Source organism: Periplaneta americana, chromosome 1 (genome assembly GCF_040183065.1).
Source record: "Periplaneta americana isolate PAMFEO1 chromosome 1, P.americana_PAMFEO1_priV1, whole genome shotgun sequence".
NCBI classification, from domain to species: domain Eukaryota; kingdom Metazoa; phylum Arthropoda; class Insecta; order Blattodea; family Blattidae; genus Periplaneta; species Periplaneta americana.
Window position 1 is genome coordinate 40764780 of NC_091117.1, and position 14040 is coordinate 40778819.

Here is a 14040-nt window from a genome sequence, read left to right on the forward strand (position 1 = left end):
TTGCATCTGGCAATGAAGCCATTAGCAAATAGATAGATAGATAGATAGATAGATAGATAGGTAGGTAGGTAGGTAGGTAGGTAGGTAGGTAGGTAGGTAGGTAGGTAGGTAGATAGGTAGACAGACAGACAGACAGACAGACAGACAGACAGACAGACAGACAGACAGACAGACAGACAGACAGACAGATAGATAGATAGATAGATAGATAGATAGATAGATAGATAGATAGATAGATAGATAGATAGATAAATATTTCATGATATTTATATTATTGCGGTATATTTTCGCGTTTAAGCTAATTAAACCTAATTTTATGTTGCATAAAAATCCATAGTTTGGATTTTAAAAATAAAAGCATCATATTCTATTTTTGAAAACTGGTATTGAGTGAAATTATTATAATTATATTTACCAGTAAAGTACTGAAAATTTCGCGGCACATTCTACATCTGTGGTTCAATACAGAATTTTATTAGTGCATATTTATTGGAATATTTTAAGGTTTTTAAAGGCATACTTGCATGTATATTTAATAAATTTTTAGGGCATGAACTCCCTGACCCTATTAATAATTGTCTGGCTAGAAGGATCATCGTGACTATGACTTCGTACCTGTGCAAGACATCAAGGTAATTTATTATTTTATGTCCCATTATTTTTAGCAGCATGCTCAGCATGTCCTGACAAAATTTAGGGCATGTTCTGCCCCTTGACCATGTCCTAAGTCGGCGCTTATGCTAGCTGATAAGCTTTGGAGTTTCTGATGGAGAAAAGTAGGAACATGTCGAATCATAATCTTACTATTACAGAGATATAAATTTAAAATTGATATTAATGAAGTTGAGATTAGTTGAGAAGAACAAATGATTCAGTTTGCTCATTTCTATATTCATAAAACTACGTTTTACATAGCATGATTAAGATCTTCTGATAAGATAAGGAAAGATTATTGTGACTGTCTGGTAATGGAAGACAAATTATCTTGATTTATTAAAAGGTAAATTCCTAGAAACGATGAAGAAAATTATGAGAAATATGTTGGGATATCTGGTTATCTATCTAGAGAATACAACTAGAATACAAAATACAATTTACAAGAATTTCAGGAAGTAATCTTGAAATAGAATAACATGAATATAGATAATGTAAGGAATGAAAGCTTAGAAATATACCAGTATTTCATGAATGTATTACAAAAAATGTTCTAGAAGAATATTACTACAAATATCAGGAAAATACGTTATAAGAGCACACGAATTCACGTATCTTAACTACATTATGTTTTCTTGTAGGAAATAAAACTACCAACATAGAAAAAATGCCAGATCTGAAATAACAATGAGAGTAACAAATAATATGTGATCTTCTTCGGAACAAAAACATACTAGAATAGCATACTATTGCATAACAATTAAACACAACATTTTATGCATTTTATGAAGGTTAAGCCTGTACGATTGGAATAGAAGGCAAAAGAAAACAGATTAAAAGTATGTGAAATTCAGTTAATTTGAGAAACAGTTAAATATAAAAGACGGAACTGAAAAGAAATGCAATTATATAGAAAAAGAGCCTTCAACCAGTTTTGGGTTACTTTTTAATTATAATTAAACTGGTAAAACACAAAAAACACTTAAACCATGTTTAATATCATCACTCACAAGAGAGAAGTTTATGTACCAGTATTGTCTATTGAGGATATGAAATGAAAATGTTTTGTTATAATTGTAACAACTCTCAGACTCCAATATTGTTGAGGGAATAATAATAATAGTAATAATAATAATAATAATAATAATAATAATAATAATAATAATAATAATACGGTAATAATAATAATAATAATAATAATAATAATAATAATAATAATAATAATAACAATAATAATATTCAAACTACGAACTTCCACCACATACCAGTACTAAACTGGAAAGCATCAATTTTTTTTTTATTTTAGTAGGTTATTTTACGATGCTTTATCAACATCTTAGGTTATTTAGCGTCTGAATGAGATGAAGGTGATAATGCCGGTGAAATGAGTCCGGGTCCAGCACCGAAAGTTACCCAGCATTTGCTCATATTGGGTTGAGGGAAAACCCCGGAAAAAACCTCAACCAGGTAACCTGCCCCAACCGGGAATCGAACCCGGGCCACCTGGTTTCGCAGCCAGACGAGCTGACCCTTACTCCACAGGTGTGGACGAAAGCATCAACATTTCAGATAAAAGTGTTAATAACATTACAGGCGATTAGTAGCATATTACCAAACAGAGAAAATTCATTGTTCTGAGCATTTGATTAATTAAATTTCAAATTCAAATTTTAATTTATTACGTTGATCATTACAGCCTAAGACAAGTCAAAACAACATAAAAATTGTTTACAAAATTAGCCTACATTAAAGTCATTCATACTATATACCTATATAGACATAGATTGACTACAAACTTTTTAACACTATTTTTAAAACACTTTATTAGGCATTTTTTAAGTATAAGGAAAAGAATTGTATAACCTTAAACTAATGGTCATAGCACTCTTATTATGATTATTTAGATTATAATATTGGAATTATAAAATTATGTTCATTCTAGTTATCATAAAAATGAAAGTGATTATTTCTTAAAAGTTAACCTTATTCACATAAATTAGCTCCAAAATTTTAAGAATATACAATCCATCCACAGTTAATAGGCCTAAATTAAAACGAACAAAATATTTTTTACACGAAATATGACAGCCTATATCAGCCCTACAACGAACAATGAGTTTTTGTGCAACAAAAACATCCTTCAGCATGGAACCAGAATCCGAAAAACAAATACCATAACATAACAAATACCGGTAATAATATTAATAATAACAATACTAATAATAATAATAATAATAATAATAATAATAATAATAATAATAATAACAACAACAAATTAAAGAAATTTAAACACATATGGTTGATTTTATCGAGATATTCCATAAGCTTTAACTACTTATATTAAAATGTTATATTTAAGAATGTTGCATACATGCAATAACAACATAATACTGCATTGCGAAGTGCTGCAGTTAGAGACATAATAACTCATAAACAGATCATTATCACCTTCTAGAATAGGATTTGCTTCCAGAATCTGTTGTTCAATCCAAGAATGTTTTCCACTTATAGCTGCCAGGTAGCGCAGTATCAATTTTGTGCTTTCTGTCTTTCCTGCGCCACTTTCACCACTATAACAATTACAATAAACAACATCAATAAATGAATCACTTTCTATTGTACATATTTTTATTGGGTTATTTTACGATGCTGTATCAACATCTAAGGTTATTTAGCGTCTGAATGAAATGAAGGTGATAATGCCGGTGAAATGAATCCGGGGTCCAGCACCGAAAGTTACCCAGCATTTGCTCGTATTGGGTTGAGGGAAAACCCCGGAAAAAAACCTCAACCAGGTAACTTGCCCCGACCGGGATTCGAACCCGAGCCACCTGGTTTCGCGGCCAGACATGCTGACCGTTACTCCACAGGTGTGGACTTATACATATTACTATGCAATTGAAATTATGATACTTTTAAGTAATTATTCATGATCATATTTTTACTGAGTCCTTTCTTTTACAGAGTACAATACTTCAACTGCTGAAATCCTCTATCTCAGACCAAAGCAGGATTCCTATGTATTGGCAAAGAGCAGCTGCGAGTCAAGAGGGTGTTGTTGAATGTCAACAATTCGCGATGTCACATACTTCTTTGCTGTAGTATTATATTGAGTGCAATTGGCTTGAAATAATTAGATGAGTTTGAGTTGAGAAGTTTTCTGCTTCCGACAATGAAAGTCGACAGCACTTGCTGATACAAATTCCATTATAAAGTGAGAGAGCACTGTCTACCCCCGAGCTCAAGAAAGTGTAAAAGCAGACTCGTGTGAGCCAAGTCCACCACCACCTACTCTACCTGTTCTGAGGGACATATGACACTAGCAATATGGAAAAAAATCCCAATCTGTTAATTAGCCTAAGCGGGAATCAAACCCATGCCGAGCACAGCTCCGAATCATAAAATAGGCACCTTTGCTGACTGAGCTGTGCCAGTGGTTGGGGATCACCTTACCATTGCTACCTTCAGATTATAGGAATATCAGTAGCACAATTGGTCTTTTGTAGTTACTCATAGAAAACAGCTTACAAAATATATTTTCAGAGACTTATAAGCTTTTGCTCATTGTTCCTACAATAATTTGATTTTTCCCCCTAGATTTATTATTTAAATTTAGTATCAGACCTTTTCAAAATGAGTTTCATTTCCAGTATTTTGAAAATATTTGTTTTAAATGATTGGAAATTAAAAGTATGTAAGAAAAGGACAACATTTAAACAGTAATCCAAGAATATATATATTAGTTAGCGTCAATAGAATTGGCGAAAGCGATATAGAATTTTAATTAGATAAGTCCGAGGATCCATCATGGGACTATCTGACATTCATCCAAATAGGATTCAAGCAGAGCCAAGGAAGTGCAAGTACCACTCACTAACCTGCAAACCACACCAGTGCCTCTTAGTTACTTCCTTACACATTTCTTTTTATGTTGCATATGTAAGTTTGCAGCGTCACTTTTGTCTTCTCTAGTTATTCTGACATACCGATATACAAACCTTATAACAACACACTGATTCTGTTGGAACCGTTTCATATCGGAAAAACTGTTGTCTCCAATGGCAAAAATATGGGGGGGAAGTTCTCCCAGCTTGCGGTCCTTGTACAGAGTAACTTCATTGTTTGTGTAAATGGGCAGGACCTGGTATGGGTTAACAGCTACAAGGATCGATCCTGTGTATGTCTGAAATCAAATGAAAAAGAAACATTTAATATTTTAATAAAATTTATCTGTATGGTCTTCTAAAAATGAAATATATCTGAAATGCATTTTACTTCATCTTCTGTTTGCCACATGTGTTTCTCTTTTAATATCCTCCGACATTGAACTTCTATACTATTCCAGGAACAGTGTCTATCAATAGAGCACAATATCTACTTCGAAATTTAACAGCTTTTTTTTAAATTATGAATTATATCATATATAGTGTGAGAAACAGAACAAGACTGAAGACTTGAATTAGAAATTAAAAACTTAACTATATTACTAACTGGTACACCCTACATATTATGTGCCTTCAATGTGCCATAGCAACCTGGTTCACAACACCAGACCCTTTAAAATGAGTCAATGATAATGAAAGAGAGAGAAATGACTGAAGAAAAAAAAAAACTGGCTTAATACAATTTATATGAACCGCATATCCACTTGGAGATTCGAACTCGGGTTTTCAATATGGAAGACAAATACTGAAACATAGGTGTCAACCTCGGCAGCTAAAAGCTGTGAAATTATGTGGAGAAAGTTTTAACTTATTATTATTATTATTATTATTATTATTATTATTATTATTATTATTATTATTATCATTATTGTTACTTTGAACTTGCATTCTCAAAAGTGTATGTCATGCTATGCCACTATTCAATATTTAAGTTTTAAATTTTGAGAATGATTACGATTAAATTAGTATTTCTGTTTTCTAAGCGCACTTAATACAACTATTTTTCCATATAATAATTAGAAATCAGTTTTACATATATATACAATGCAATAGCTGCTACATACATAAATTAAATTCTGATTGTAGCGATAGTGCAGATTTCTGAGAATAGTAAATTCCTGTAAATCTGCCAATGTGATCATATCTTCCACACCTCGTGCACTTGTTGTGTGCATTGGTTTGAGCACCAGATCTGCTGAAACAACTTTCTCCTGAAATCAGAAGGAATTGTTGAAAATAAATAGGCTAGATCTATAATAATTTCGGAATATGTATTATATGTCTTCCTCATGTTAAACTTTACCGTACCTGGTTAACATGTTTCGGCATGATATTGGCCCTTTTCTGTAATTTAACTCGAGAAAGACATAAAATACATATTCCGAAGTGATATAGTGTTAAAAGTTGTGTAATCAAGATGTACTATAATAATTATTAATTATAAAAGCAACAGGAAGCTAACTGCATATTCCCATTACATAATTCGAAACGTAATCATAATTAAACACATAGTACGCAAAGGCACACACACTAAACATAACTATACATATACAGTACACAAAAACACAACCATACAAAAAACACATACAAAACCATATAATATAATTCTGTGTAACATGTGCGTTTATTTAATATACCACTGCCAATATCTATTTATACATACCACGCCATCGTCATCCTGGATCTTAATATTCTTCCCTTGAGTAGTGAGTATCCTAACTCCGACAGGAACATCAAATTCATCATTGGTGTTGGCCTTTAGCCAAACATAGCCTCCCTAAAAAGTAAATTACATCTTTAATCACATATTATTTTACCAGTCGTCTTTGGTGGCTGAGTGGTTACTTTGATTGTTGTTTACATTCACGAGTTCAAACCATGCCAATCTTAGCATGGTTTCCTTCGAAATAAAAGTAAAATCTAGTTTCCCATGTCATAGGCACGTAAAAAATAAATTATCTGAATTAAAGGGCTTATTGACCTTACCTCTCATTTTATAGGAATAAATTTAAGTCCGAACAGTCGCGCTCTTGTAGATATGTTTCAGCTTTATGGTGCCATCTATTGATTTCAGCTTGCAAATTTTTTACGATTCCAACTATAGTGCCCTACACCCTCTCTGACAGATTTTATCTATATGCCAGTTACAATACTACATCGTGTTGGCACAGTTTCAGGTAATGCTATTTTAATTATAAAATGAAGAATATAGAAATGGACAGTGACAGTGAAATGATATAGACGGAAACAGGAGAATCACAGAAAAACCCTCAGGAACCTTAGTTTTGAGAGACTAACTTGCTTATTTGGATGTGCTATTGTTTCTTTTCAATTAAATTTTATGAATCCGTGTTTTAATAATCATCAGGAGAGACAGGGCTGGGTAGTATTTGAAATAATATTTGTATTTTATAATTTGAAAGAATTTTTTAAGTATTTCATATTTGTTATTTAAATACATAAAATTGATATAACGTTATTTTCTAATTAAAATTATCAACATACTTTTTTAAAGTTTTGACTCTGTACGATTTGAAGTTTCTCACTTTGACTACAAAAGAAGCTGGATACAGAATATATAGCTACATGTAAAATCAACTGAGTAGTTTACTGCTGTACCTTTGGTCAATTCAGATGACGAAACTACAAGTAAACAGACTTTGAAAAAAGCAAAAAAGAAAAGCAATTGTCTAGTATGTAGTATGAGCTCATACAATTTTTAATGACAAAGGGAAAACTCTCAGTACTCTAGACAGTTATTCACTGGTGAAACAAGCCTTTAACAAGTATAATACAAATTTCTGTTCCTCTGCGCCTGTAAAAAGACTGTTCTTTTTTTTTTTTGCAGGATTTACACATTCTTGTGTACTGATGATGCCATAAATGCTTGCAGTTACTACGATAACTAAAAATCAAATCATTCACCAGCAAGGTGATCTTTATCTGATAAAATTTTAGTAACTGCTTTTTGAAAGGGAACAGTAAATAGTTATCAGGTTTACGACAATTTAATTGCTTTTTGGGAAAAAGAAGAATATCCATGTACCTTGCTTAGATTAAACGTTAAGAAACTTCTTAATGAAAAATATTTTGTCTCATTTTTTCAATAATCCAGTAGGTATACTTTTTATGTTAATATTTCAGATTTTCAATAACTGTATAAAAATCAATATTTGTCTCACATGAACTTCAAACATTTTATTTTACGTATTCTAGAGTAATGCAAAAACTGTACAATAGTAATATGTATATAATTCATGTGAATTCCTGGTACTAGCAGAAATAATATCTTACAAGTTATGATTTATAGTACAGTATGTAAGTATAATGTTAATAAATTATAATTATATAATAATAATATAATTGTATAACTGATAATGGTAATTAAATTACAATCGAAATATTTGAGTTCTGAAATTAAATGTTCATATTTCTTGATATCTTATCGAATATGTGAAATACAAATTTATTTTGAGTATATGAAGTACAAATATATTTCGGTAATTTTTTGAAAATATTTTATTTTTATTTAAAATTACTCTTTGAAATATTTGTATTTAAAATACTGGGATGTCAGTATTTTGTCCACCTGTAAGGAGAGAATACGTTTTTCGCCACGATTACTCAACAATTTTTGTTATGGTACTTTCTTAATAATTATACTTTATTGTAACGGGAGTTCATGAATATTTACGACCACTGGAATAGCTCAGGCAGTAGCATGATCTGAAACTGTACTCGGGCGAATATTTGAATCCTGTTTGATTGGATTCCTTTCGAGGTTTTCCCCCCACTGTAAAGCGAATGTCAGGTTAACCCATGTGGAATCCTGGGTCTCATCTCGTTACCACAAATTCCACAGATGCTAGATATAATGAAAATTATACAGAGCCATTAAATAACCAATTAAATAATAAAAACTATTAATATTTTCTTTTTGTTCATTTTTAAGATAGATTAATAAATTTTTACATTATTTTAAATTCTGGGTTGGGATATATGAAGAGTACAGGGGAAAAAACAATCAAAGTCACAATTCTCATAAGGGTGATGCCATCATCTGATTCAATATATTACTGCAAACTTTAGTGTTTTTCTTATCAGAATGGTAAAGGAGAATACCACGGATCAAGTCATCCTTTGCTACTTTTTCATTAGGAACAGCAATGAATTTTGCAGTAATATATTGAATTAGAAGATGACATCACCCTTAAGAGCATTTTGTGACTTTAATTGTTTTTTCCCCTGTACCGGTACTCTTCATATGATCTTGCCCTTCTCAGCGTAGTCTCTTCCCAACTTTCCCATTTATTCGACAATCTTTCTTTAGAGTCCTCTGTTGCAACCATGCACGTATCTGTAAAATCTGAAAATCTTTCATCACCCCACACTCATTCATGAGAAAATATATTATGTAACATAAGCGATTTAAGATTATTTCATGTCCACCACTGTTGAGTAATGGTTAACCTACCTAACCGTGAAATGAGCGCGCCCAGGTTCAAATTCTGGTTGGAACAAGTTATCTGGTTCGGATTTTTCCGGGGTTTTCCCACAATTCATTAAAGAGCAAATGCCAGGTAACTTTCGGCGCTTAATCCTGGACTCATCTCTATAGAATTATCAACTTCATTTCACTCAGCTGCTAGATAACCAGAGCAATTGATAAAGGATTGAAAAATAATCAACTAAAAAAACGTATTATTTGTCTTTCTTGTGTTAAATTTAATACGTTTTCCGAAGTGATATAGTGTTAAAAGCTGTGTAATCAAGATGTATAAAAAAATAAATTTCCAAATTGCCATTGGTATTTGAACGACATTCAATGTGAGTTCTAAAGAATGCGTACAATCGGTACAATTATTGTAAGTCTAGCAAATTTTGGAGAGCTAAAAGAACCTAGTGACGTGACTTATTAAAATGATTAAGTTCATGTTATTGTCTGAAAACACTGTCCAACTGTTGGACGGATTATGAATTCTAAGTGATGTATAAAACAGAGTTCGATATCCATTTATTCTGCATCAGATATCGATATGTCATTTATGACATAATTATCTATCAGATAAGCTACGTTTAAAGTAGAAATAAGGTGGGGCGTTATTATTCATCCCTTCAAAAGAGCAGAAATCAATCTGGTGTTATCTATTATTGTATTTATCAGAGTGTCGGATCGAGAAATAAGAACAGTACATCTGTATCCTCCCATTCTTGAAATTTATAGTAATTTACTGAATATTTGCTTCAAATAGTTAAATGATTAAACCATTTATCACAAGTTATGAATTGCTAACATGAGAAATACTAATTTACATACAGATACGAAAAGAAATATCATTCCAAACAGCGTCATTTGCTAGTAGGAAAGAAATATTTAACATATTTTCAATGTTATGCGAATTATACGAAGTATAAGGTAAAGTATTAAGCTGCTGCAAAAAAATAATTTCGAAATTTTCGCGAAAATACACGTTTTCAGCAACACTGATAGGGACGAAAAAGAAAAGTGGTTTCAGGCATATCGTCTGTCTGAAAGACTATATAGATTCCCTCTACTGAACGGATTTTGGTCATATTCCGTATCTACGAGTCAATCTCTGAGAGAACCGTGCATGTGAAATAGTAGGCTGATAATTTTTTATACAAAGTGATTGGTTATTTAAGATTCTATATAACTACTAGGTTATTTAGTGTCGATAGAATTGGTAATAGCGAGATTGTGTCTGCTGAAACGAGGCAGATGATTCGCCATGGAATTACCTGACATTCGTTTTACAGCTGGGAAAACCATCAGAAAAAAACCCAACCACTTAATCAGCCAAATCGGGAATCGAATCCATGTCCGAGCACAGTTCTGGATCAGCAGGCACACGTGTCTACCACCTGAGCTATACCAGTAGATCTTTATTTGGAATCAAAAACACAAAATGGCGTTGAATTCGAAACCTATTCTACGTTTTCTTAAATTTAATTTCTTGTACAAAATTAAGAAATATTGAAATTAGTTAAGCTGTATATTCGTAGACCTTTAAGTTTCGAAGAAAGTATTCTATACAGCATTTATACCGTACTTTTCGTTGCGAATTTTGTCAGAGTCAATTACACTATGCTAATGCAAGTATAGTTAGTTACCTTTAATGAACGAGCATGTCTTATTACAGGATTAGATACGTACTTTGTAAAACACATATGTTACACGTGAGTGAATTTCTTTTGAATGCCAAGTTACACAAACATAAAAATATTATAAGTAGGCTAATTAGTACAATATGCATATAGCTATTGTACGTATATCTGTGTAAAATTAAGTAAAATGTCTTACTTTTGAGATTGTACAATGCTTTTCTGTCTAGAAAAGAAAGTTCATCTTATTTGGGTGAACAGTAAATGGTTTCATTCACCGTATTTGTGAGTGTATAAGACGCACTTTTTCGCCCTTAAAATAGTTCTTAAAATTACGGCGCGTCTTATACAACACAGGTACAAGGTACAAAGGTTAACACCCTTCATTCCTTTCCTCATCCCTGCAGCACTCAGAGCAAAGACGATACAGCAGAAAATCACGCCGGAGACTAAAACTTTATAAAACACCATGTAAATAATTATTATACAGAGTAGCCCTCTCGAACTACGGTACCATGATTTTCTCTGTGAAAAGAAGACCAAAGAAGCAGGGAAATTTTTTATCGTTTTTATTTGGAAATTGAACTCAAATATTTTCGTCACTGATGTGGACGTCACTGGTGGTTGCGGAAATTATGCAACATAAGAATTGTTCCTGTAAGGCACAAAATAAATCAAGCCAATCGACAAACCTCAATGACAGGAATTTTCAATTGATATCCTAGAGAGCATTAACGAAAACCAAGATTTTTTAGTCATGTTATGTTTTCTGACAAGGCAACTTTCCATTTATCTGGGAAAGTTAACCAGCACAATGTCCGAATATGGGGTTCTCAAAATCCTCGGATAGTCATGCAGTATATTAGAGACAGCCCTAAATTAAATGTATGGTGTGGTCTTATGCAGGATATGATAATAATTGAACCTTTCTTTTTCAACAAGATGGAGCATCACGTCACTGGAGCATCATTGTGCATATAACACTGGACTACACTTTCCCGAACCATTGAATTGGACGTAGTAGTATAATAGCATGGCCTCCTCATTCTCCCGACATTACTCCATTAGATTTTTCCTTTGGAGCTATGTCAAGGACATTGTGTATTCCACCAAGGTGACTGACTTCAACAATTTACATGATCACATTGTGAAAAAAGTAGCAACTTTCACACCATATGTCACAGAGAACCTGGACTGAAACTGAGTATTGTTTGAATATTGTTCATGTCATTGGGGGAGGTTCATGTATAAACCTACTTCGATTGTTTATGCTCAAAATTGTCTGAATTGTACTTCCTAATGAAGGTGACTAAAATTTCAACGCATTTTTTATTTTATTTTTTTTATATTTTTTAGACGTTTAAAAACAGGTAAGTTTGAGAGAACCATCCAGTATAATTATCACTTTGACTAGTACCGATAATTAAGTAATTATTCTGGACTTAGTGTGGCAGAAGAAGTCTGATGACAGTGATGTGAGTGAAACTGCAGGCTTTAGAAATGCTAGTGAAATATTATCGATATTATTATTGTTATTATTATTATTATTATTATTATTATTATTAATGGGTTTATTTCTTTTTTTTAACCTCAGTATGAAGAGAGAATTACAAAACACAATTTATTATTTTCCGATGGTAAATTTAGACCATAACTATATATTTCAGCTGCACTTTCCATAAAGCCACACTATAAAGTTTTGAAAAAAAAAAAAACAGAAAACGTACGTACACAGAAAAATGAACAAATAAAGTGTACTTGTTTTTGTATGTATGTTTGCACTTATGTGAGGGTATGCGTAAGCTAATTTATTACAGATCTAGTTAAATCATTGATTAAATACCTATATCATTTACTAACAACACTATTGTCACAATTATATATTTACAAAATCAGCAATAGGTCTGTAATTGTAAGTAATAAACCCTTCATAAAATAGGCCCAAATACAAGTGCTGGACAATTCCCAGAAATACAGTCTCCAAAGCCCCATAGAACGTATGAAATTAAATTAGCCTAAATGTTTCATTGTATGAAATAGTGAAACAAAATTAAGAGTAAGAGGAAAAAACAGGGAATGTCCATTTTTAGAGATTTCATGATGTATAGCGCAGTCTATTGATAACAACTCGGACTACAGAATTATCCAGTCACAAAGAGTTTGAAGTGGAAATGTCCGTGTAAGATAACGTTAAACATTTGGTGCACTGGTTAAAACCTAGGAATGTCAGAGATATTAAAACTTGTGACATTCCCTTTTTTCCTCCTACCATTCATTAATAAAATATGCGATACTGTATGGAAATATGTCTTTCTAGGACTGCCTTAACACTTTTTTAAAATAATTTTTTTCATATCTGGGATCAAATATTAAAAATGACTTTTCATTGAAATTAGAAATTTGCACCCAATGGATGAGGGATGCGGGTAATTTATATTTCTTTGTCATTCAAAGAATATATGAATATATATATATATATATATATATATATATATATATATATATATATATATATAAAAGAACTGATTCCTATACATAAAAATGCATTTTAAGTCATTACATAGCATATACCTGCAGTATTATGTAAAACGATTTGCGAAAATATTAACGTCAGTACTTACAGAAACTATTGCCTGAGACATTTTGCCAAATATTTACATTTAAGGTAACATTATAAAACTTTTCCTCTGGAAACAACACTGTCCACACCTATAAAACACCTTCTCAGCGAAGGAAATACATCATTGCCATATGAAGTTGCTTATCAGAAATATTGCAACTTATCTATATACTGCTAGGATGTTTTTTTATCACACAGTTGCTCTTCAATAATTTTATCTGTTGGCATATCAAACTGATAGCTTTGTAAATCATTATCACTGTCATAGTCTCATCTTTTTTGCCAAAGACCCGCATTTTTTTATAAACGTATATTAGCAAGGAAAGCTGCATCATTACATATATTTTATACCGTACTACCTTACCCTTGGTATGTAGTTATCATCCAGGAAACACTTCATGACTGACGTGTATATTTAATTACTTCATTTTCAATTAATGTACAGCTAAATTGAAATAAAGCTGTAGTTAACTTTATTGACAGAGCAACAGGCTTCGAATTGAAAGTGCGAAAATAGATCGATTTTTCATATTGTAACTAAGAGATTAGCCCTGAGAATCTCTTGGTCTGTCATCAAATAACGAACAAGTATCTTTTCTTAGCGTAATGTTAACCACTCACAGATCTGAATAATTAAAAGTGTTACGTTTTATACATTTAAAATGCATTATTTTCCTTTCTTCCAGGGGCGATTTCTCC

The 14040-nt window shown here is 31.9% G+C and overlaps 1 protein-coding gene across 1 annotated transcript in view; it reads right to left on the reverse strand.

Moving 5' to 3' along the window:
• The window catches only part of LOC138694828 (myosin-VIIa-like), an 86402-nt gene extending 72901 nt beyond the window's left edge, over window positions 1-13501 (reverse strand). Inside the window, exons 1-5 of the mRNA XM_069818941.1 lie at window positions 13343-13501; window positions 6262-6375; window positions 5663-5809; window positions 4653-4837; window positions 3103-3224 (exon numbers count right to left, since the gene is read on the reverse strand). Coding sequence (XP_069675042.1) covers window positions 3103-3224; window positions 4653-4837; window positions 5663-5809; window positions 6262-6375; window positions 13343-13363 — 589 coding nt within the window. The 5' untranslated portion in view covers window positions 13364-13501. The remainder of the gene's footprint in view (window positions 1-3102; window positions 3225-4652; window positions 4838-5662; window positions 5810-6261; window positions 6376-13342) is intronic.
• Window positions 13502-14040: the final 539 nt, after the last annotated feature.